This window comes from Condylura cristata, unplaced genomic scaffold (genome assembly GCF_000260355.1).
Source record: "Condylura cristata isolate star-nosed mole 26May11 unplaced genomic scaffold, ConCri1.0 scaffold00004, whole genome shotgun sequence".
NCBI classification, from domain to species: Eukaryota; Metazoa; Chordata; class Mammalia; order Eulipotyphla; family Talpidae; genus Condylura; species Condylura cristata.
The window spans coordinates 11,196,469-11,222,843 of NW_004567105.1; the positions used below are offsets into that span (position 1 = coordinate 11,196,469).

A 26,375-nucleotide genomic window follows, 5' to 3' on the forward strand; every position below is an offset into this window, starting at 1 on the left:
ACCAACAAAGTACACTGCTGAGGGGAACAGCAGGCCAGTCAGGAGAGGTCTGCCGCGCCATGTGGGTCACCTCCGGGGCTGGGATCGAATTCACACTGATGCAGCTGCAGTGAGCTTGCAGTGCTGCATCCTAACCCGTTGCACCACCAGGGAGGGCCAGAAGTTGTCTCTTTCTATCAGACAGATTGCAGGCCTGAGGCTTGTAAAAGCATCTCACTCTCACCCAGGAAAAAGCCACCCAAGAATGATGCCAAGAGAGAAAACCAGACCAGAGAGAAGGAGGGAATAGATGGAAACAAGGTGGCACTTCTGGATCCAGCCACCCCTGAAACTAGCTCCCTTGAGTGCCAACCTCCTTTATTCTTTCAACAAATGTGAGATGCTTTCTGGTGCCTCCAATTCTTAAGAGTCTTGACTGATGCAAACTTCTGATATCAATGTCTTAAGATTCAAGAATCTCTACAAAGATGCACCACCTGCTCATATGTAAAGCCACCTGAGTTTAAATGATACATTTATAAAGTCCAATGGAGCTACAATTGTTCCCCGGATCAATACACTTCATGGTAGTACCCAACCAACACAACAGAGACACAGATCCCTAAAATACAGAAATATTTCACTTTATTCTTTTAGTCAGGAGATCCAAGAAAATGCCAAGTTCATAGACATGAGAAGTAGCAGTAAAATGCGGATAAGGCCAGCTTTAGAGGTTGCACAGAATCAGCAGAACGTGACTGTCTGGAGTGACTTTGGCCTTCTCCGTTTGCCAAGCCCGGTGTCCCACTTTGTCTAGCCCATGGAACAATTTCTGTGGTTAACTGTCCAGGTTGAAGAGAGTTGTCTGAGAATGGCGAAGCCCAAACCACTGAAATATTTACAGTACACAAAGCAAGACAGCATTACTGGGTGACACAGACTCTTGGTTTATCACATACTAATAGAGTAAGTCTCGTTACATAGCACCGCAAGGGTCTGTCACGCCGTCCTCGCATGCATTCACTCCCATTCAGTGAGTAGTAAGCACCGCCTGTGGCTGGGAGCATTGAGTGCTGCCCTGGAGCAGCTCCCAGTCTGTCCCTAGGGGCAGCAACGGAGGAGAGTGCTGCACTGGGTGAAGGAGGCCTGTGACACATTTTCATCCCAACACAGAGTCCATGGAGAGGGCAGGTGCCCTTCTTCGTCCTCCTCCTCCTCCGCTTTGGAGCAACAAATGCTGCCCCAGAGTGGCTATCAGGTTCTGGCTGCTGGACACTTAGGGGAGCTGGTCACTGCCCAGGGGGTGCTGCCTGCCGCAAGTATCACCCTTCACTCACTCAACAAGTGTTTCAGAGGGGCTGGTGCACTCACAGCTCCCAGGCGGCCTCAGGGCTGTCCCAGGGGGCTGCTCTGCCCTTGCCACAGGCCATGGAGGGCCGAGGGCGGCTCCCTCTGGCCAGGGAGCCAGATCAGCTGTGGTCTGGAGGCCCCTTGAGGCTAAGTTCCTTCTCTTTAACTTTCAGATCTAACTCTTAGCACCCGAGGTCCCCTTCTGGAATGACTGAATTTTCATTTGTTATTCGTGATGTGGGTGACAAGGTATGGAGGCCTCACTTCACAAAGGGGCTCACTTCACAAAGGCCCCCTCCCTGTCATTGTCATTGTGACACAGAGTGGCAGCAGCAGCCTGCCGCTGAAAGGGGGGCCCGCTCCATTTCTCCCTGCACCTCCTGCTCCTCTCTCCCTCTCTCCCCCAGCCCCCACCTATGTTCCCTTCCACTTGTTTACTGACATAAAATGAATTTGAGATGTGAATTTCAACATCTGAGTCAGACTGTATATCCAGTGATGCCAGCAACAATAAAGGGTGCTTTCATCAATGGTGTTTTAATGCTTTTCACAGGGTGGCTTTCACAGAAGTGTACTATAAAGTTAAGGTTCCCCTTCCCCCCCTCCTGCCTCCCTGAATGCTCCCCCAGACCCGCCCCACCTCGCACATCTAGGAAAGACCACCCGAATCCAGTGAGATCTCCCTGTTAGCCACTCGCCTCCCTTTCACCCCTGTCATAAGGCTTTTGGTTTCTAACCGGCCACTGAATAAATCCCACTGGAGTCTCCGCCCCACCCCCACCCCCCAGACCCCACTTGGCTGCTAGGAGGAAAACTGTATCTGGGGGGCACAGGGGGGAGGAAGGGGGTGTGGGAGCAGAGGTCTGAATTTCAAACCTGAGGTCTCTTGTGTTCATAAAGGTGCACAGAGGAACTAAGGCCTTTCCATTGAAGCATTTTGCTTAGTTCATCTAAAAACCAGAGTATCTTAGTGTTAATTTAGGACCTAAATCTTTGATTATTATAAATTGAATACTGATAGCCTCATGATACAAAACTATACAGATCATTCTCTACAAGTTAAATGTTAAGATAGCCCTTGACTTTACTTTTGAATGAAGGTCTCATCTAGTGTATTTTCAAGAGTCACGCAAGGCAAAGAGAAACTAAAACGGAATCAGTACAAAAATAAGAGTTCTCCGTTTTCCGTAACACGTTACCTTTTGTCATGAATTTTGTGAACCATGAAAAAGTGGCTACTTAGAAAATTTATCAAAAACACTGCTACAATGTCATAAGTGTGCTACATTCTCTAGGAAAACATACCTTTGGAAATAGTACAACTATTGGGAATTCTTAAGGAAATTCAAGTCCTGGATGGGTCACAGTTGCACTCCAGGTGGAGCAATGCTAACACCCTGCCTGTCCTCTGTGCCACGTGAGGAGATCATCTGTGACTTTCACTGCCAGTGACAGAATTCTTCCTCCTTCAAATGTCATCATTGATTTCTGTGGATATCCTTAGGGTGACACTCTAAAAAAAAAAAGGACAGAACAAAAAATAAAAAATGGTTGAAAAGGAGACAAAAAAATCCCAGTGCCAGCTATGGGAACACCCAGGATTTTTGCCCCAAAGAGGTGATCTCATCTCACTGAAGCTTATGTGATGCTTGAGTGAGGGCCTACAGAATTTTCTTAGCTTTCTGTATCTTTCAGTTAATAATTCTCTGGTTTCCAAATGTAAGATTTTCCCTGTTGCCAAATCTGATAAGATTCCACCTTCTCTGCCTGGGAACATTTTTCAACACCCACACTTTATTTCTTAAAAAGATGCATTTCCAGCCCTCCCTGGTGGCTCAGCGGGTTAAAACACAGCACTAAGAAGCTAAAAAGATGCATTTCCTGTTGTTTGGAACCGTGAGACCATCTCAAAAAGAAAACCACCAGGATCTGACTGTAAACATCCAGAGGCAGAGGACAAAGAGGACAGATACCGGCTGGCAGAGCCATGAAAGAGGTTTCCCTTCAAGAAAAAATGAAGTTGCACAAGAGATGCATTGTTTTCTTTTTATAGAGGGTAAAAAGAAAGGGTAAAAAAAAAAAGGGAGAGAGAGAGTGAGTGTGCTCTATTTGTTATGCAAGTAGCTTGCTTTAGGTTTTGATGAGTACCAACTGTCAGCAATGTGTAACATAGTATTTGGTAAATTACCCACCTGGAAGTCTTGAATGAATGTTAGGAAGTAGAAAATAAAACCAAAGGCCACCGTCCATTCACAGATCGCACTCACTACGTGATAAATATAATCCTAGTGGCGATAACAGAGAAAAAAGAATTTAGCCTGAAATCAGTGCTTGTTGCTGGACCTCCTGAAGCAGTAACTGGCAGCCCAGAGGGAGCAGAGCGCGGTGCTGTGAGGACAAATCAGGCCCGCTGGGAGCCAGGGGCGGATCAGCCGGGCCACCTGCCTGAGGAGGGTCCCATGGCGAGGCCCTCTGCAAGAGAATCTCAGACTCAACAGGACTTCAGAATGGGGCGTGACTTCAAGAGCATCTGTGTAGCAGGTACCACTTGTCCAGGAGTGAGTGTCCCCACCCGGGTGCTCTGGCGCCTCTCACCTCCGGTTCTGTTTCTGTTACTAAGGACAGATGAGCTCAGAAAGCGCTCCTGGACAGGACAAGGTAAGCACAGCCACAAAGCCAGTGCTCGGGAGGCTTACAGCAACCATCTCTGTCCCGGGGCGGAATGAGAGAAGGAAAGGCAAGCTTGAGAGGCGCTTTCATCAGAGACTCCCAAGTCAGCTGCCTACGAGGCCAGAATGTTAACAAAGTCAAATTCAACTTATGGTCGTCAACAGATGGGGAAGACGGGGCCGAGGCCTCATCAACTCCATTCCATTTCCACCGACTGGGAATACATGACCCCTTGTGTTGCCTTGAGGGATGTTTAAAAAGGGGGGGGGGCTCCATGGAGGTGCAAGGAGTTAAGTCTCAGCACGAAGCTGTCTACAGCCACAGCAGCACGAATTCAGCCCCCACCTAGGGAACTGGCCCACATGGCACAGCAGACCTCTCCTGCTCCCCTCAGCGGTGGATTTCAGTTAATCTGCCTGTTCTTCTCCCCACTCTGTCTCTGGTGACAGCAGACCTCTCCTGACCCACCCCCACCACACCTCTGGCATTACGTGTGTCTGTGTGGGGAGATCTGATGATTGAATCCTGAGTACTAATTCCAAAGCCTTTTCAAGTCTCTGCACGAAATGTCCATGTCCACCTGCTCGCTGACCACAGTTCACATGCTGGGTCAGGCTTGCAGATGGACAGGGACTCCTTCTCATTTCAAACAATAACCAAACTTTTTTTGTTATTTTGCCTTCTGCTCCTCTGTCAGTCTAGGGGGAGTTATTTCCACATGTGTGAATACAGGCAACACTTCCATCTCCTTCTATGTAAAAGAAAACAGTGACATTATAATTTTCTCACCCCCCCCCAACACCCCCAAGTAATTTGATGCATAGGGATGTGCTGTGAAGGGTCTCAGCACCCGGTGGAACAGTGGGGCAATTCCTAAATGATTATTCTATTCAGTGAATGAATATACAGGGTTTTCTTTGCATTCACTGATACAGGAACAAAAGACAATACAAGAGAGGCATGGTAATTTATTCAGTAAGTAGCAAACCGGGTCCTTGCCACATTTTTAAAGTAGAAAATGAAACCAAAAAAAGACTCAAGTGCCTAAGGATAGGTTTTGCTGAATCCGTGAGGCTACAGATCTGTTTGATTCGTGGTGAAATGTCTCCCCCTAGAGGTTGAGGAGTAAAGTGCATCCGGGGCTGCTGTGAGGTCTCGCTAAGAAAGCAACTGTCTCTGAACACTGCCTGGATCATTCTTCTCCTCACCATCTTCAACAGGTCCCTTGCCTCTTACATTTCAGAACCTTCCATCATGGAAAGTCCTTCCTTTGCTCCAATATGTCTACTCTAACCAACTATTTTATTTCTCTAGATATTTGAGAAGTCAATCACTGGTCTCACAATTTCTTTATGCTTTTGTAATTGGCTTCTGTTAACATTTTATGGAAATTGATTTTTTTGGGAAAAGGCACTAATCCCTAGCACCTCAATTCCTAAAACTCAGTTCCACATATTCTGATGTTTGGTCTAGAAGTGACTGGTCACTCTGCCTTGGATTTTGAGGCCTCTCAAACCTCAACAGTTACAATCACGTGTCAAACTGGACATCTCTCCTCAGTATTTCCTTATTACAACAGAGGTAATAATTCCAAAACTAAACCCACCTGACATGAAATCATTTTTTCCTGTGAGGGGACCTTATCTTTCTCTCCTCTTGGGAACAAATTCTTTGGTTCACCCAAGATAAAAACTTGGAAGTCATCTTCGATACACCATGTCCTCTCATCCTCACTGCCACTTTGCCAGTGGCCATCAAACATTATCAAACATTGATCTGAAATCAGAACTAGCAGAAATGCCTTCTCCCTGGTGTCCTAACAGAGACTCTCCTCTTCAGCTCACCCCAGGTTGCCTCTGACTAACATCCAATACTGTTTACTTCCTGTTCAAAAAGCTCCAAAGGTTTACCCTGATCATGTACATCAAGTAAGGCCTCTCGGCTCACCACCTGCAAAAGCCTTGGCCAAACTACGCCCTCTCACATTTATCCCTGAACACATTTCTCTCTCGTCCCTTCTGAAAGGAGTCACCCACCACACTGTCCCTGTCCCTTCCTAACATTTCATTCTTCCTCTGGCCTGCCCCCCCCCCTTTATGCCCTCTGCTTCCTGCCTTCAATGTCCAACCTCCTAGTGCTAAGCACAGTGGCTGAAGTTTTTAGAGGTAATCAAGAATTCAAATTTTGTTAAATGATCCCAGGAACAATTTAGGGTTGCCCTCGATAGCCAATTACCACACACACATCGCCAAATAACTGAAGAGTAAATTAATTATGTGCTACATTTACTCCTGTGAATTTGCAACTTGTCCTAAGAAAAAGCTGTGATCCTTTCTAGGCATAACCTAGCCACAGCCTCACAAACCCAGGTTTGATCATGTTGAAAATGACTTTAATATTACCTTTTCTTTTGGATTCCACTCCAGCTTGGTTATAGAAATTAATGATGCACAAGCAATCACTGGAAAAAGGAAATTGTTAAGGAAACTGCAAAAGAAAACAGATCCTTTGACATCACAACTAGATTAGTCTTCAATGTAATCACTGCAAAGTGTTAAAATGCTCTAACTCCTACCCATCAGGGTGGCTGCTGTCAAAGACACAGAAACAAGAAGTGTTGGTGACGCTGAAAAATTGGAACCCAGAGCTTTGCCGGTGTGCATGTAAAATGATATAGCTGCTAGGAAAAGCAGTAAGGAAGTTCCTCAAGTAACCACAAATAGAATCGTCATCTGATATAATGATTCCACTCCTGGGTATTTACTCAAAAGAATTGAAAATGGGATCTTGGAGAGATCAGTCTACCCACGCGTGTTCACAGCAGCACTACTCACAATAGTGAAACCCAAGCTCTGTGGGTGGGTGGGACGACTAAGCAGAATGTGGTGCAGGCAACGGACTCTTGTTCAGCCTTCAGAAGGAAGGCCTCTGCCATGCGCTGTCATCCGCCATGAAGTGGGTGAACCTTGAGGACATTAAGTTAAGTAATGGAAGTTATGCACAGAAAGACAAACACTGAGTGATTCCACATCCATGAGGTCCTGAATCAAAATCCCACAGACAGAAAGTAGACATGTTTACTAGGGACTAGGGCCTGAGTGGATACAGAGTTAGGGTTTACCAGATGGACAGAATTGTGGCATGGATGGTGAATATACATTTCATTAAACTGAAGCACACTTAAACATGGTTAGGATGTCAAGTGTATTTTATGGTATGCATCTTTTCACGCAATAAAGAAAAAAGTGTTAATAACGACATTCTGCCTATAATTTCAAACCTTCATTTCCATGACAACAGGAGTTATACATTCACGATTCATCAATCCCCTTTCAGGTGTGGGTGGCAAAAAGCGGGGAGGGGACAGAGAAAACCCAGGTGAAACTGGGTTTTGGAAATTTTTTTTTTTTTGGGGGGGAAAGCCACTAATCCCTAGCACCTCAATTCCTAAAACTCAGACTTGTCGGACAAATCCCAAGGAAAATGCTGCACTGGAGAGAGAAGAACAGGATGAGTTGGGAGGAAATGACTGTGGTTTCACAGAGTCAAGCTTAATCTAAGTGTTAAGGTTTGAGACCACCAGAGAAAGCCGGGCAGAACTGGGGGACAGGCATGGGTGAAAGCAGAGAACAGGCAACAGCCAGGATTCAGACTGAAAGAATAAAAATGAGGTTGAAAAAATGGGCCGTCCCAAACCACATATCCTGAGCAAGGGAGCCTGGACTTAGTGCTGTCAGTCATCGGGGAAGGTTCTGGAGCTTTAGAAGCCTGGTACAAGACAGAGAATTATGGGGGCAGGCTTTGATGTGGGGTGCTGTTGACCTCGCTCAGTGCCTCAGTTTCTTCAGGAGTCAAAGGAGGCCATTTCATGGTAGTGACAAACAAGGGCATTTTAAAGACACTTGAAAATCTTTGTAAGGAAGTATGCATGCCATGCTAATGTTTAAGACTCTCACATGGATGAACTGGATCTGGTTCTTTGATATAGGGATATAGCCTGTTTGTGTTTGGGGTTGTTAACCCTTGGCTTGGTTCACCTAGAAATGGGAACTATTAATATATGAAAACTCTAAGGTCAGAAATGACTATTTTGCTAAAGCACTCTGATTTTATTATCTAAGAACCTGTTCAAACTTGAAAGAAAGAGAAGGTGGCCTATACGAAGAAACTTTGCTTTTGATACTTAAAAACTCAACTAGAAATTTCTCAACTAAAAAAAACCTGTTTTACAGCTAACACAAACTAATTTGATATTTGAAGTGAAAGCAGGGGTGACTTCAATCCACAACCGGGACTGGGAGATCAAAATGAGCTATCTTAGGAAACAGGGTCTGTTGTTTAAATTTCTCAATTCTAGAACTTGACTCCTCTGTTTAGAAATTATACAAGTAAAGGTCTTCTTTTTGTAGATGAAAAATACCAACCTTCTACGTCACATTTTAAAGTGATTTCTGTTTTACACAAAATCAATAGGCAACTAGAAATCAGGGACATTCCTCAGGAGAAAGAGCAGGAGAGAGATCAAAACAAGGCGGGAGAGCACAAGAGACTGGTGACCGTGCCTGGGTGAACCAGTGGTGGGGATCTCTGAGGGGTTACACCTGAGAGGGGAAACAAACATTGTACAAAAATGAACAATGGTGTAAGATATATATAAATAAATTTGAAATTCTAAAAGAAATTCAATGCAATATACCAAGTTAATTGAATAAAGGGGGAGAAACATGAACATCTCAAAAGAAATAATAATAAAGTGACTTCTAAGAAACACAAAGCCTAATATCTAGAAGCCCCTAAGTGTGTTTTCATTCAATCATTCCCACTTTATGCCAAAACAGGTTAACAAAAATGTCACTAGTGGGCCCTCCTTGGTTAAAAAGCAGCACTATGAAGTTAGCTGAAGATGCTTCAGCACAAGTTCGATCCCCAGCCAAGGAGCTGACCCACAGAGTGCAGCAGACCTCTCCTGTCTCACCCTCTGCTCCCCTCAGCAGCATATTTCAGTAGATCCACCTGTTCTGCTCCCCTCTCTGTCTCTGGTGAATCCTCACACTCCCCCACCCCCCCACACACACCTCTGGCCTGTACCCCAGTTCTGCATGCTTAAATAAATAAATCTTAAAACGAAAAAAGAAAATGAAATAAAAACTCACTTTCGGCATGAAATCAGTGGTAAAAGGAAAAGGCTAGAGGCACTTTTACTTGACTTAGGAGTAAACTACATACCGCTTTTTAAAAACTTCTAACAGGATTAAGTGAGACCATTTTATCACCTACGTGTGGAGCAAAGGGAACATTGGTTGCTTAGGACTTTACTTCAAGCACAATATCAATATTTGGTGTCTTTAGTCAAGCACTAGAAGGAAAAACAAATATTTTCGCATGGCCCATGAAATGACCCTGTAAGAGGAAAGCAAACACTCAAGTTCTGAGATTTTTCCATTCTCCTTTCCCACCATTCCCCCGCTGAAGGTTCCTTTGAACTCATCAGACAATGTTGAGACATTTTCATCATGATTTACACTCTTCTCCCAACTGTTCTTGAGAAGCAGGTGAAAACTGCTAACCTTTTCTTTTGCATGCTTTTTTTGGGGGGTGGGGGGGTGAGGGCGAGGTGGGGGGAGGGCTCAAGCTTGCAAGGACTCTGACAGATGTGCAAAGGATACTGGGGACAACAGCTGCACAGGACACAGCAGAGATGGCCATGCGTATGTGGCACGTTAGCAGGCTGTTCCATTGGGGACACGACTTGTAAGAGATGATGGATTGCAGGAGCGTGTACACCACACCGCAGACGAAGGCCAACAGAGCACCACCGTCGTGGACCACAGGGACAGCCAGCTCCTGGAGAGGTCACAAATGTGCCGTTAGTCCGCACGTCTGTCCTGCATCCTGACAGCATTCGCCCGCTCTGGGCTGCTAAGGTCATCAGTCATCACAGAAACACCTGCTGCTCCCTGGAAGCTGTGGCTGTTTGCCGAAGACCACAGAGGACAAGCCTTCCAGAGGCTGAAAGAAATCAAGAGGAAACATAGACAAGGAGAGAAAGACATCTCCCTTGGGAGCAGGGAAGAGCTGAGCAAGATGGACTCGGGCATCTGGGCGACCTGGATATAGGAAATCCTATCTCCGCCATGGGACTCTGTGACCTTAGGTGAAAACCGCAGTTTCTGTATCTGTAGGATGGGCACAGAGCAATTCGTGCCTTGCAGGTCTCTGCAGTGCAGATTATATGAGAAACTTCTTACAAAAGCACATGGCCAGCTCCAGGAAGGTGCCCAGGCTTGAAGTCTTTATACTCCCTGCTCCCCTGTAATCTCTATTTGTTTCTCCCAAGCCACTCCAAAATGAATACACAAATCTAAGTGAAAACACTGCTCTTGCCACACTGAGGCAAGTGCAAGTTTCTCAAGCCCAGTGTCTGCTAAGGAGATGTTCAACCTGAAGGAAGCTCCTATCGGAGATCCGGTGTCAACCCCACTGACTGGGCTGTTCCTGACAATCCATAAAGGGGCCTCCCTGTGGGTTCCCTTCCAATGTGCCACAGACACCTCCTTCTGTGCATTATAATGACATTTAGAGTGAATGAGTCTCTGCTTGAACTCAGAAACCCCAGCTTTCCAAAGGAAGTGAAAGTACTGTCAAAAAGAGCCTAGTTTTGACTCCAGACCCCTGGTGACCCTAACTCACTGTCCACACCCTTTTTCTGGATTTTCCTTTGATTGTTGAATTCCAGACTTCCCTGAAACAGTGTCATGCAACCAGATTGTTCAGAAAGAAACTGCTATTCATATTTTGTTCTCCAATTGGGAAAGGAAGATTTAATTTATTTTTAAATTTTTAACTCATTTTCTAAGGAAATGTGTTTCTTGGTATTATACCTAAGAATGTAAAGAAAAATGTAGTGCTTGAGTTGACTTTGATTTAAATATGACTGCACTGCCTTTGTGCAACAGGACATATCAACTCTGCAACTGTTAGGTCCAGATTCTAGACATGCCTATGAGACCTACCAAAGGCATAAATATTTAGGGAATTATATATGAAAAATATAACACATTCCATGCCTTGCAAAATACTTTCAAATTACTAAAAAGATTAAAGGAAATAATCACTGAACTATAATTCACATTATTTCATCACAATTATACAACATAGTAACAATACTGAAGGGGAGATCCTACATTTCTAAGATGTACATAATGATGTAAACCAACATACCTCAATAAAAATATTTTTAAAATATAATGCTAATTCAGATTCAAAAATAATAATTCAAAAAAATAAAATCACTATCTCAAAAAGATGTCAGCACTCACATTTTAGCGGCAACATTATTCACCATAGTCAAGGCATGGAAACAACCCAAGTGTCCACTGAGGGAAAAATGAAGGGAAGGTGGTGTACAACAGCCACACATCATTTAACAACAGGGTAAGTGTGAAGAAGTGCATTGTTGGTGATTTCTTTGTTGTGTTAACAGCATCCAGTTTACTCACACAAACCTCGAAGGGATAGCTTACTACATCAGGGCTATCTGTAGGAACCATTGTTGTCTATGAGGTCCAGCACTAAAGTAAATGTCACTATGCAGGGTGTGACTCTGTGTAATGGAAAATTACTCAGCCACAGAAAAGAAGGAAATCCTGCCTTTGTCAAGATGGAACTTGACAGCATTAGGCTAAGTGAAATAGCTCAGAGACAGACAAATACCGTATAATCTCAATCATTGTGGAATCCAAAAAACCCTGAGCTCACAGACTGACTAACCCGCAGTTACCAGCATGGTGAATTGGAGCTGTGGGTGACAGTAATCTTAAGGTAAAAATTTCCAGTTATAAGTTCTGGAGATGCATTGTACAGCATGGTGATCAGAGCTAACTGTACTATACTATACAGGAAAGTTCTCATCAGTAGAAAAATAATTTGTCACAACGTGAAGAGATTAATGTCAGCTCATTGTGGTAACCACTAAGCCATATTGCATGTATTGAATTACTAAGTTGTTCACTTAGACTAATATGGCATTATATGTCAATATCTCAATAGAACTGAGAAAAACATTAAATAGAAAACAATATTAAAAGAATCAGATTAAGAAAAATAAATTTTTTGGCTTTTTTAATACTGAGCATATTTGGGTAAAGGAAAATAAAAGGCAAAAAAAAAATCTACTGTTAGTGAAATATTTTCAGGAATAAACTTTGAGAAATCCCATAATTTCCATTCTCCATTTTCTTTGCCTACGAAGTAAATCAACAACTTGAACTGACATGCATTTTCCCTCCCTCTAGCAATATCAGGGAATTTGCTCCTTTCAACCTTGGATAATTCAACATATTTTTTGGATCTTAATCTGCAAAACTTCACAGGCCCCATATTAATGCTGACATTATCAGATCAAACGTCCTGATGCAACAGGGGTTCAATTTGTTCAACTGTGCCTTTTCCAGTGTGGCGAATATACTCTCTCACCAAAGTTGTCTTTTAGAAGGCAAATTCTCAGAGCAGACATGAACTCTGGATGAAGGATGATATGAAAACTCAGCACCCTTTCTGGATCTTTCTTGAAACTCTCTTTAATTTAAAAGACAGAAAAAAAAAAGTAGAGAAAACCAGAACATGGAGAGGTACAAGCCTTGGAAACTTAGTCTTTTTCAAAAGGAAAACTTCTTGACAGAAACCAGTGAGGATGTAGCAAAAAGCAGCCTCCCACCCTCCTTTCAGGAGAGAGATGCATGTGTGAACTTCTCAGTGTAATGCACTCCTGCGTAGGGAGCCCGCCAGAGGGGGCTGTAATGCCTCCTGCCCTCCTCTCTCGAATTCTTCCTGAGGTAACAGGGAGTTGCTTTAAACCAGCTCATTGTTTCCGGTGGTTTGCGACCATCATCATCTGGACATCAAGCAAGGAAGTTATAAAAAAGACGGATGGGAAAAAGGAGACAGCTAGAGCTTGGCTTCCAGGGAAGTGATTCTATTCTGGGCTTTGTAAGATTTAAACACTTCATGGAATCCTTCAAGAGCACCAAAATTTCAAGTGTCTAACTATCGAAGTTTTCTTGCAGCAGAAGTTAAATCTACCCTACATGGCTTAAAATTCGACCTCTACCTGGCCCTCCTGGTGGCGCAAATGGTTAAAGCACAGCACTGTGAAGCTATTGCATCCACTGCAGCATGAGTTCGATCCCCCACCCCGAAGGTGACCCACATGGCGCGGCAGACCTCTCCTGACCCGCCTGCGGTTCCCCATAGCAGTGTACTTCCTCAATCTGCCTGTTCTGCTCCCCACTCTGTCTCTGGTGACTCCTTTCACCACTCCTGCACTTCTGGCCTGAACCCCAGTTCTGTGTGCATAAATAAATAAATCTTAAAAAAAAAATTCAACCTCTACCACTTTCAACATCAAGTCGTTCAGTGAATCAAGTGCAAGGCTACCATTTGGTGTGTGCTTTGTCCACAGGGCAACTGTCCACACTCTCACGCTGTGAGACAAAGTCTATCACTCCGAGTCTTCCCCTCACAGCTTAAGTTTCCCCATGTTCTTTCTGATGCTCGAACTGTGAACTGTGCCAATGCTTTCTTTCTCAGAGAGATTTCCGCAGGCTGCTTTGTGGAAACTCCCACAGTTCTAGAAAGACTGTGTCCACTCGAAGGCTAATTCTGCCTTTCATGACTCAGGACCTTGGGCATGTATTAACTTTTCGGGGTCTCCATTTCACCACCTTTAAGTGGGGAGGTAATAATCTGCTTGTTTTCTAAGGTTGTTATTAGAAGTCAATAAATCGTTGAATGTTTCCATAAACATGCCTGTGATACAGAAAATGTTCGTAAGTCTGATGTGAGGAAACAGCGACACACACAATCCTCTGACCTGAGGAAATGTCCCTGCGGTGCCACTGTGAGATAAACATGATGGCAACCATGCATCAGGACATGTTTGTCTCACTTCCTCGTGGAAGGACATCGGCAGAGAAAAGGAAAGTGGAGCAGAAGCCTATCTGGGCCACAAGATTCCCTCCATAAAGTGTTACGTGCTCACTTCAGAGAGGCTCTCGTTCATCTGGCTTTCAGTGTTACCAAGGGAAAAAATAATAATTATGAATTTGTGCGTCCCAAAATAAAAGCTTGTTGGGCCTGAGGTCTGAGAGAGTATCTCTGTCTGTCAGTTGTCTGGAAGATGGAGGAAGAGGGGTGTTTGTCCCTTGCTCCTTGAGGCAGCACTGAGTTTTGGGGAGCACTTTGTGACAGCGCCCTGGATATCTACAGAGAGCACTGAGGAGAGGCGATTCCATGAGGCCCACATGGTACAAGCTGAACAAAAGACTATCACATTGCTCTGACTTCATGCAGGAGTGGACTCTAATAAAGGTACAGTCAGTACTGGGGTGCCCCCGCTGCTGCTTCAGAGTGCAGGCTTGTACCTTAGCAGCTGCTCACCGCAAAGGCTCACCTCCTCCAGTCAAAATAAGCATCACATGAGATCACCCCACCTCAGGTGCAAGGAAAGCGAATTTCAGCCTGGGACAATCACCTTTCTGCTGTCACATGGGGAGAGTGGGTGACGGAGACCTCAGGGGTGAGACTCCCTGATAAAATGAAGACAAGCTCCCCACTCTGTCTCTGATGAATCCTCTCACCGTCCCTGCATCTCTGCCCTGTACCCCAGTTCTGTATGGATAAATAAATAAATCTTAAAAAAAAAAGTTCTCTATCATAAACTTAAAAAAAAAAAACAATGAGGACACACTAGGGCGGATTGCTGGGCAGTGCCTCACAGCCCACAGAATCCCTGCTATCAGCTATTGTGTGAGTGTTACACTACAAGTAGTATTCATTTGCAAATCAACAAATGTTTGTAAAATGTTAAATATTGTTTCCATAGGAAAAAAAAAAGGCTTGGGCTTCCTAAAGAGAGACCCTGGCACAAACAGGAATCTACAAATCAGAATCAAGTAAGTCAGTTCCTTTTTGTCCCAAACACTTGGCACAGTGAGACTTTAGCAACAAGACTCCACAGTCGTGATCATAATTCATCTGCAACAGTGGAGTCATATGTAGGCTCTGCAATTAATTAGCTGGTTGTGAGCAAGTGATTTCACCTCCAAAGCCCTGTATCTTCATTTGCAAAGGGGTAGAACTGGTCAACACACACGCATACTCGTGCTCACAAATGTCATGCTCGTTGAAATCATGATGACGATTAAGTTTTTCTCCCTACACCACAAACTAAGGGGGAACACAGGGCACCCCCAAAGCCTGTAGCCTAATTCAAAACCCCCTTGCTTATAAACATGCACCCTCGTTTTTCCCAAGTTCCAGAGGGGGCCAACCTGCAAAAGTTCAAGTTCATTTTCTAGAAAGCAAACTCTCCCAATTGTTGTAAATCCAGGAGCCAGTGCGGTCAGGAGCCAGTGTGGTCCTGGGGCTCTTGCTTCTCTCCTGCAGACACACACATTCCAGGCACCCCAGCCCCTGCAAAAGTCTCAGGTCATACCTGGAAGTTGGCGACAATGCCCATTCCGATGCAGCCCACCAGCCCAAGCACTAGTGACACCAGGTTAAAAACAGGAGTGCTGAAATAGCTGGTCTGATTTTGCTTCTCTACTATTTTATATCTTGTATACATTGTGGCTGCACCTGAAAGAGAGACTTGTGTAAGTTTTTATTATTTGACTTTTTAGAATGAAAACTATAGGAGTGGGTTGGTTCATTAAAATGTATACTTTCCAAGGCCTGGTTGTATTCATCTCCACTCACCCGGGGGCCCCACCCTTCCTCATCTTGTCTTACTTTCTGCCCAAGGAGGACACACACACACCACCTTTTGACATCAATGCTATTTATTGTATGTGTACTGTTCTGTGGTTGGCTTTTTTTCTCCACTTAAATATGTACCCCGTGACCTTGTCAGATCAGTACACACAGATCTACCACGTGGTTTTAGGGGTTCTCATCATGGTATTTAGGGAAAGACCCTATTTCTTTTCATCATTCTCCTAGTGAGGGGTTTCTAGATTGTGCCTGTGTTTTTCCTATTACAAACAGTTCTCAATGAATCTTCGTGTGTGAAAGTCTTTGCATATTTTTGGGTGCTTCTGAAAGACGAATTCTTAAAAGTAGTATTATGAGTTAAAAAAAAAAAAAAACCCCACACAGGTCCTTTCTAGTGCCACAGGGGTAAAGTTTCAGTGCTATCAGCTATCACCAGCCACTGTGGCATGAATTCAATCCCTGACGAGGGAGCTGACCCTCACGGCATAGCAGACCTCTCCTGCTCCCCTCAGAGTGAATTTCAGTCAATCTTCCTGTTCTGCTCCTCACTCTGTCTCTGGTGAATCCTCTCACCCTCGTGCACCTCAGGTCTACACCCCAGTTCTTATATGCATAAATAAATCTTTTTTTAAAAAATCAAATAACACTTAAAATCCATTTCAAAAGCCTGTGGTAAATAACCACACGGAGAGAGGTATAGTTCTATTATGTGGCCATAACTCACAGTGTTAGTACAAATTTACAGCTGTAAAGATTGTTCTTGAAAAGTTTACCCACATCAAGAGTAAACCCTATTTTGAACTGTGCGTGATGATGCATCATGGAGGTTCCTCAGTGGTAACAAACCTGCTGAGGGGGGCAGATGCTGACAATGAGGGGGGCTGTATGAGGAGGTTGGGAGATAGGGGTATACATCAGAAATTTTTACCTTTCACTCAATTTTTCTGGGAACTTAAAATAGTTCTAAAAAAATAAAGTTGGCTAGCATCAAAAATGATGCACAAACTGTAACAGATCTATCTTACTCCACTTGGGATTTATAACAATGATGTATACTTACCAAGAAATGCAGAGAAGTTTATCATAAATCCAAAAATACCACTCTCTGGAGGCGTTGTTCCTGTATCACTGAGAGAGAAACAACCACATTATTCAACAGGCATTCAGGGTGAAGCATGCTGCCCTCGGATAAACAGCCCAAGAGTCTGAGTAACAACCTTTTGCTCAGTTCCTGGTATGCCATGTAGTTCCTGGTATGACTCTCGCTTCATGTTAGACCATCGCCTTGAGGCAGAATGGCCCTGGGGGCTCTCAGGGCCACTGATCCTTACTCACCCCTTCTTATGCAGCTATTCGACTCACCCCTCGGTCCGCTGCCACGCCATACCTGACCAGGTACAGCTGCCAGTGCAAACCCACCCGGAACCTTATAGAAGCTGCGAGTGTGTATAAGCCCCTGACTTCCTGCAAAGGGGGCTGAGCCTTGGGATGCGAATCTGCTGAGTCAGCACCACGCAGTAAACCGGCTTCTTGTTAGCCCTGATGTCCACCATTGTGCCATATAACACGGGCAACAGGTAGTCGCCAGGCTCCACGCTATATTTCTTCTCAGTACTTGACCACTTTGAATTCCAAAGAGTTAGCCTCATTTCGTGCTAAGGACTTTTTACTTGGTCTGAGTTTGGCCCCCAGCCAGGGGAGCTCTCCTATCTCGCCTGCTGCTCCCCTCAGCAGTGAATTTCAGCAGACCCACACGTTCTGCTCCCCACTCTGTCTCTGTGGATCCTCTAACCCCTTGCAACCCTGGCCTACACCCCAGTTCTTATATGCATATAAATAGTTATTTCTTTTAAAAAAGAATTTCTTACACTTAAAAATAGAAAGAACAGACCCAAAATGGAATCCTTCAAACCCAGCCACCACACCGACAAACACCTCCAGTCACTGCAGTCTCAACCTCTTCCAAGGCGCCTCCTCCACCAGTCAGGACTTTCCCTGTAGGCACCTCTGAGATCATCTGCAAGACAGACACCCTCCCCACTTTTCCCTGAAAAAATCTTTTCTTGTGCTAATAACCTTGCCTGGCCTGCTCTTTTCTATAAATAAGCTCTATTTTATGTAACCCCTTGTAGCACCTAGATGGAATGCTGTCTGATCAGAAACTGTTTAACAAAATCAAGTACAGCTCTAAATTTGTGAATTCTGCTTTTGAGCACTAGTCACGGATGCAAACTTGTTCTTTCCTCACAGGACGCACATGCAATTTGCTCTCTACCAACCTCATGTTCCTCTTTGTTCAGCCCTACAACAAAATACTTGGCAAATTGTTAAGTACCTCTTAAGTGTTCAGGACTTCACCAGGCCAGGGAGATACAAAGATGAAATGAGAACCCCTTGCCTTCAAGAAGCTTAATCTCCAACTGATTCAAAGATTCTTTGATTCAATACATAGTTGCCAATTATATCCCTTGTAGCAGGCCATTTGAGTGTAGTTGAATAGGAGGGTCCCCAGGAAAAGGGGAGGAAGGTTCCAGATTCCCTGCCCTACCAGAGGGAGGGTAGAGCTGAGTAGGGAGGAGAGGAAGAGGGAGGACAGACTGTCGGGAGAGGGAGGAGAGACTGTCGGGGACCAGCCCCCCATCACGAATTATTGGGGGGCAAAACAGGCAGGGTCCAAAGGTGGAATTTGTCAGCCGACATAAGTTGCATAGCTGTGTCAAGAGACGGGAGGGAGGAAGGAAGCAGGGTGGAGAGCAAGAAGGTGACCTGGAGGAGGCACGCAGAGCAGAGATGAGTGAAGCTGCACCTGCTTCTTGGGCTGAGTGGAACAGTCCTGGCTGAGAGACCCAAGGAGAGGTTAACCATGGCAGCATTCATCTTGATTTTGCCCTCCTGCCCCTTTTCTATGGATCCCCTCCAGAAGGTGCCTTAGACTTGTGACAGGTTTCCAGGCCTCAGTGGCCCTACTTTGGGCCAACCCAAGTGGGGATGGGTAACTTCAGGTGCTGGATTTGGAAACCTTATTCTTTGTCTTGTCCTTGTTGTATACCAGTTGTATTAACGTTCCTTTTCACGTATGCTCTACCGTATATTTAGTCTCCAGGCGGCAGGCAGATGGCAGAACCTATTTAGAGCAGGCAGGTTGGGGGTTCTGGAGAGCCCCTCTCACTACCCTGTAACAAAGTAATAAATTAAACAGAAAAAAAAATCACTTCCTTTGTGGAACTTATATTAGTGCAGGGGACGGGCAAAAACGAAATAGCCTAGGATTGATGAGTGCTGTGAAGAAAGAGCCATCCGGATAGGGCGGGAGAGCCTACTTCAGACTGGCAATCTGGAAAAGGGGCTTGAACGGGGAGCAGAATGAAGTGGAAAATTTGGGCCAGGAAAATTACAACAGAAGGATCAGCAAAATGCAAAGACTCGAGGAACTGTAAGGAAATGGGTGTGGCTGGAGGGAAGTGAGCAAGGACTAGTGTGTGTGCGCGTGCACACGTGTGTGCCTGCAATTAGAGCACACTCATGTTTATGGGGGATAGGGTTATGGACAAAGACATAATGGGTAGTCTTAATATTAGCATAATGGGAAATCACTGAGGGCTGAGATCAGGGAAGTGATATAAGTTGATGTTTTTTAAAGGATGTCACAAGAAAAAAATTATAAAGGGGCTAGCGTGGACCATGGAGAACATTAGAAAGTTATTTCAAAAGTTTGTCCAGGTATCATAGTGGTCGAGACCAAGGTGATAATAAGGAAGGAGATGACAAGAGGACAGAGTGAGAAACTCATTGAGGGGAGTCTCTAGAAACCATCCTTGTTTGGACGGCAGCTGCTATGACTCAAAAATTGCCAGTTACCCTTTTTTCAGCACATGCACTTGGTCAGGCACGTTTTCCTTAGCTCTCACACCAATATAATAAGGAAAACATTGATTATCACCATGCCTAAGATAACTGGTTCTCGAAAAGACACTTGCTCAAGGTCACATGATAAGTGGGGAAGCCAAAGCATGCATGGAGAGTTGCCTGATTTCACTGGACATGACTTAGGAACCTTTTCTGCTGTGCTTCAGTAGGTTTCTTCTGATGGTCTGATAACACCTCATTTCCATGAAAGCTTACACTGTGGATCTACAACCAGGTGCACAAATAGCTATTCCTTCCAGAGACACAAGTGCCCCTGAAGTGCAAGAACTCTTCAAAGTGTGCTCCTGACTAACTGCAAGTTTTTGTCAGAGGAAGGACAAATGGAGCACCCTGTTCATGAACTTGAAGCCACATATTTAAAAACTGGCAGCCCAGAGCCTATCAAGATATCACCAGCCATTGCAACATGAGTTCAACCACTGGCCAGAAAGATAACCCACATGGCATAGCAGACCTCTCCAAGCCCGCTGCTCCCCTCAGTCATATATTTCAGTGAATCAGCCTGTTCTGCTGCCCACTCTGTCTTGGATGAATCCTCTCACCCCCAGAGGACAGAAGGTCTCCACCCCGTTCTTGTATGCATAAATAAACCTTTTAAAAAATACTAAAAATTGGTACCCTGGAAGGCACCATTTTATTGGGGGGGGGGTGTCTCAGAATTTGATGTCATACACACACACAAACTGGCTCAGAAATTGCACAAATTAAACTATATCCACCAACCCAATTCATTTTTGGGGCTGTGAGAGTTTGGGATCTTCAATTGTCTCACTATGCTTAGAATCAACTAATTTAGGTGTGCTTTATTAAAGCAGAAATTATACTAGAATGATATTTTCCTAGTTCAAAGATATGCCTGCCTTTTTATCCTTGTGACACTGAGACTCAGAGATAATGTAAAGTAATGATAACAACACTGTAAACACTGGGGTGTCATTAACATCATGGTAAGAGTCTGGGGCCTCACTATCTGATTACTATACTGGATGCCACTGCTATGGTTGAACAGGGAAGCAAAAGTCACCACTGCTTGAACTTCAATGTAGAGGGTCATGAAGAAGCTGATTTTAACAGGAAACCCTCAGAAAGGATATGAACACATTCACACCACAAACATACACCTGTGTGTGCACTTGCTTACCTGCTGATGGAGGACAAGGCCCTTCCATGACTATGGGTTCACTGGCACAAACACACCACACCGACTTTGAATCTTCTCCTTTCTAGTTTTGGTTTCTTTAAGTAAAGAGCTGAGAATTTAACCCCTGTACCACCAGGAAGGCCCTAAAGTAGAGGAAATCTTAGATACTTTAGCAGCAATTGAAAGAGCAGAATTCTCATTTCTCGGCTTTCATAAATCTTTACATTTGTCAGAAGCTCTCCTCTATAGACTGCAAATTTTTGACAACCTGTCTCTTGCCTTACAAAGCATTCCACTGAGTTTTCTTAGAAATTACAATTCTTATCCTCCTTCACAAACCAACTGCTTATGTATATTGAGGTAAATCACACAGTTACAATTTTTAAAAAATACAAGTAGCAAAAACAAACACACTGGCACTTACTAAGCATACCAGAAATGAGAGCAAGCAGCTTGGGGGGTGGGGGGGAGGGGTTGGGACAGCATGGAGGGGTTCCAGGGACCACTGGCTTCAGTCTGTGTAGTTTTCAGAGAATGAGGAGATCAGTTAACCCAGCAGTCTGCTATATTCACAAATAAACCAATCACTTGTAAAGTGAGCCCTCACCCAAATGTCCTTTCCCACTTACCACCAGCATCTATCCAGACCAATGGGGGACTAATCCCTTGATAAGATGAATGGCAAATGCATATAGAAACCTTGCATTATGTTTTTAAACCTAGATGTCAGTGAGCTCTAAGTTCATATACTTGTCATAAGGGAGATACTATTATTATTAACTCATAGAGAATCAGGCGGTGCTTTCTAACCCAGGCTGTCTGCTCCAAACTGTTCTCTTATCTACCTTACTGTGTTCCCTCTCAGTATGATTAACAAATGCTGTAAATATTCAACAACGTTAAGTCAGATTGGCTACAAAGTGAGGTTACAAATCTTGCAAAACCTGGAGGAGTTCAGGAAGTCCATAGAATTGGTATTGGAGAATGGCTGGAACCACAAAGTTAATGAACAGTGAGAACTGGCAGAATCAGCAAACAATTGGAGAAGAAAATTGATATGAGTAATAAAATACATTTTTTAAAAGGCCCACCTAGTATGAATTATCTCAGCACCGCAGCAATGTTTATTAAACATCTACTATGGCTTGGGCATTCTACTATGGGTATTCTACTGTGGGTAGAATTCTACCCATACTGGGTAGTCTGGCACTGCCATAAATGTTGGCAATGCATCACTGAGCAAACTCTGAGTCTCTGCCCTCATGGAATTGATACTCTGGGGGAGGGGGGTATTAATTTATTATTTTTTAAGATGTTTAATTTATTTATGCAAGTACTGAGGTACAGGCCAGAGGTGCGGAGGATGAGGGGATTCATCAGAGGCAGAGTGGGGAGCAGAACAGGCAGATCTACTGAAATACACTGCTGAGGGGAGCAGCAGGCAAGACAGAAAGGTTTGCTGTGCCATGTGGGTCAACTCCCTGGCTGGGATGGAATTTGTGCTGCAGTGGCTGCTGATAGCTTCATTGTGCTGAGACTTAACCCCTTGCACCACCAGGGAGGCCCAGAACAGATATTTTGTCTCAGAGATAGACAATGAAGAAGGTAGGCATCCTTACATATGCGTTAAATATGGCCTCTAGCAAAACTGGCAAGCTGACCATAGACCCAGGGCCGACAGTAATGGAAGTGGGGCGGGGGGGAGGGGGGTGTCAAGTAAGCAGAGGGCAGTGCACAAGGGAATATGGTGATGGCTCATGGGTGGTATGGTGGCAGGAGAACTATAGGGACTACAGCAGTGTAAGAAAAAAATTTTAATTAATTAAAAATAAAATTAAGGGCCTCCCTGGTGGTTTAGGGGTTAAAAGTCTCAGCACTATCAAGCGATCATCAGCCACTGTGGCAAGAGTTCAATCCCTGAACAGGGAGGCACAGCAGACCTCTCCTGACCTGCCCGTGCTCTCCTCAGCAGTGTGTTTCAGTAGATCTGCCTGTTCTGCTCCCCATTCCTCTCAACCTCTACACACCCCTGGCCTGCACCTCATCTCTTGTATGCAAAAGTAAATAAGGTAAATTTTTCAAAATAATAAAGAAATTTTTTTAATTAAAAAAAAATGACCCCTGGGTGCTCACACACTAAAACTGGACCATAGGACAATACCAGAGTTAGGTGGTCTCTGTGCACAGGTAAACACACAGACTTCTAAAGTGTACCATGTTTTTTAAAAATGGCCATTGGGAAGAAAGAAATCACAAACCATTTCAGCAATTCAGGAAAAATGAACCTCTTCATATTCTCCTTCAAAAAATAAACATAAAATAAAGGGCTTTTGTCACTTCTATGCTTATTCCAAGTATAAAATAAAAAGCTTTGGAATAAGTATGTACCCCTCCTTAAAACCAACTTCTGAAACATCGTTAAGATTTTGGTTCATGATAAGGATTTTGAGAAGATGAAATCTTGACATTTGCAAAAGGATGAAAGGAACATGGAAAGAAGTGAACTAAATGAGAAAAAGAAATATCAATGCCAGATAATTACATTAGTATGTGGACATAAAGAAACAAGGTAGGGCACAAACAAATCCAAGTCACACTAAACCCTTGAAATCTAACTTCAGAATTGAGTCTTCTAGAAGGGGTGTTGGGAAGGGGAGCAAAGTGGGAAAGGACCGATGAATTATGGGGATTACTGGGGCTTTGTGTGAGTGTGCAACCCTAAAATATATACCACTTCACTGCAGTAAACATAATCCAACAAAAATTTTTGTGTCTTTTCATTTTGTTTTGTTCATTTTAAGAAGTGATTATTAGAGTAAACTGAGTTTGTTTTAAGAAAAATATCGTTTAAGAAAATTGATTTTATCAATTTTGTAATTGTTAACTAAACACAACATAAAATTGTTCTCCTGGTTTTCAGATTCCATGTGGGAGCTCAAGACCCTACCTCTTTCCTTCACTACTGTGCTGTGGGGCCCCCTTTTCAGGTGGTTAACTCTAGGTAACCAGGTTTTCTGAAACACTCTTTGAGCAGAGTTTGTGGTCTTGAGAAGGAACAGTGGGAGTGGCCAGCCACAACCTACCCAGCGAGCAGGACTAACTGAAAAAGTACTTCTGGTAGAAATACTAGCAGAGCCAGAAGACAGAATGGGGACCGAATACTCTGGAAGCATATGAGACACACACAAGCCAAGAAATATACCAAGAGAATGGTTTGCCATCTGAGAGAAGTTGGTAAGTAAAGCTGACTCAAGATAGCCTGAGAAATTTGGTCACAGAGAAAATACAAGAAACTGTAACCGTTCAGCAAATTAAATATGATGGTGCTCTAGAATATGGCCACAGAAAAATCTAAAGTAATCCAATGAGGTGGACTTTGATGCTGCATTTGGTCTCGGTGTCCTTGCATTAATGGTTTTAGAAAACAGACACTGCACTATGAGACTCAACCTGATGAATTTGGTGAATGATACATCCTGTTTTTAATTTAATTTTCTGACAGGAAGCCCACGGATATGACTAATATGTAAACACATACAAAAAGATATGCCAGGTTTGCAAGGTATCCCCATTTGGATGAAACTGGACAAAGGATGCGTGGGATTTCTCTATTATTTTTTTTTAAGATTTATTTATACATACAAGAACTGTATAACAGGCCAGAGGTGTGGGGGTGAGATGATTTATCAGAGAGAGAGTGGGGAACAGAACAGGCAGGTCTACTGAAATCTACTGCTGAGGGGAGCAGCAAGCAAGACAGGAGAGGTCTGCTGTACCATGTGGGTCACCTTCCTGACCAGGGATCGAACTCATGCTGCATTAGCTGTGGAGAGATTCATACTGCTAAGACATAACCCCTTGTGCCACCAGGGAGGCCTTGTATTATTTTTTTTATAACTATATATTTATAAATCTAAAATTATCACAACTTAAAAAAAATCTAATGAAAAAAGAAAAATAGATAGAAGGGAGTTTTATTTACATTCTTATTGCCATCTACCAAGCTTTGGCTGACCCCCTCTCCTCCCTCCCTTTTACTAATCTCTTTATTCAGGAAAATACAAATATGTACACAAACCCAGGATAACATGTTTTCTTCTGTGTCTTGCTATTTTCCATGTAAAAATGCTTGGGAGACAATGGCAAAGTCCCTCCAGAGTGATTACATCAATTTACTTTCTCATCAGTCCCAAAATCTCACCAGTAGAATTGTAGCAACTATTTGGGATTCTGCTAATTCAGTCAATGAAAAATGGCACCAGTAAATTAGATTTTGAATTTTTACTCTGTTCATGAACTTGAGCATCTTTTCATTTATCCAGTATACTGAGGAATAATAGTAGGGGAGAAAATACCTGATAAAGAAGCTGAGTTTGAAAATCATACCAGAAGGAAGTCCTTCCAAAGTTCTAGCTCTGTTTAAATTAAATGGCTCTTATTTAAAGTATTCAATTTTGTTAAAAACAGGGGCTCTTATTTAAAGTGTTCAGTTTTGTTAAAAACAGGGGCCTCCCTCGTGGCACAAGGGGATAAGTCTCAGCACCATGAAGCTATCAAGGGCCACTGCAACAGGAGTTCAGTTCCAGGCCAGGGAGCTGACCCCCATGGCACAGCAGACCTCTCCTGTCTCACCTGCTGCTCCCCTCTGCAGTGTATTTCAGTCGGTCTGCTTAGTCTGCTTGTTCTACTCCCCACTCTGTCTCTGGTGAGTCCTCTCACCCTCCTGCACATCTGGCCTACACCCAACTCTTGCATGCTTAAATATATAAATCTTAAAAAAAAAAAAAAAAAATAGCTGAACCTAAGATGAACAACATCATCGCATAAAAGAGGGCTCAACCTGAATGTGTCCAACCACCAAAATGAATGACCTTAAGTCTTCTGCAAAGGGACCTGCACTACAGGAGGAAGGGCGGGGGGGAGGGTTGGCCAGGGGGAGGGAGACATCACAAGATGGAGTCATACAAGGGGGCTGAGTAGCAGGGGCTAGTGTAGCAATTAACACAGCCATGAAAAATCAAGATCCTTGACACGGCCACAAAATCAAGGTCCTCAAGCGCCAAAGCCTGGATGCCAGGATGTGGAGGAGAGGTCCCAGTAGATAACAGACTATTGGGGGCTGTGTCTGAAGCTCAGACCCAAAAAGGTAAAAGATAAGGACATGGACATGAAGGTCACTGGGGAATCTCCAGTCCTCTCAAGTTCCCCAGATACTTAAATCAGCAAATGACTCTTAGCAAGGATGAGCCCCTCCCTACCTAAGGGAGATAATAAAACCAAATGCTACCCCCTCTCCCTCCCCCCCCAAAAGTGCAGCTCTTTCTGCCCGCTTGTGCCTATGCAAGTGTCTTCCTCTCCTGTCTCTTTGCAATAAACTTACTCTTTAAATATAACTGAGTCTGATGTGGAGAATCTCGCTACGTTTAGGTGAAAGGGGAGCTCTGGTGAAACCTTTCCCAGAGTGAACCCAAGTATGCCCACACTCTAAAAAAAAACGACATCGGGACCTCCCTGGTGGCGCAACGGGTTAAAGCAC

At 43.9% G+C, this 26,375-nt stretch overlaps 1 protein-coding gene across 1 annotated transcript in view; it reads right to left on the reverse strand.

Moving 5' to 3' along the window:
* Positions 1-618: 618 nt before the first annotated feature.
* Positions 619-26,375, reverse strand: part of DRAM1 (DNA-damage regulated autophagy modulator 1) — a 28,692-nt gene continuing 2,935 nt past the window's right edge. Inside the window, exons 2-8 of the mRNA XM_004675753.2 lie at positions 16,832-16,899; positions 15,494-15,636; positions 9,666-9,843; positions 6,402-6,460; positions 3,522-3,614; positions 2,635-2,842; positions 619-868 (exon numbers count right to left, since the gene is read on the reverse strand). Of these exons, the coding sequence (XP_004675810.1) occupies positions 2,798-2,842; positions 3,522-3,614; positions 6,402-6,460; positions 9,666-9,843; positions 15,494-15,636; positions 16,832-16,899 (586 nt within the window). The 3' untranslated portion in view covers positions 619-868; positions 2,635-2,797. The remainder of the gene's footprint in view (positions 869-2,634; positions 2,843-3,521; positions 3,615-6,401; positions 6,461-9,665; positions 9,844-15,493; positions 15,637-16,831; positions 16,900-26,375) is intronic.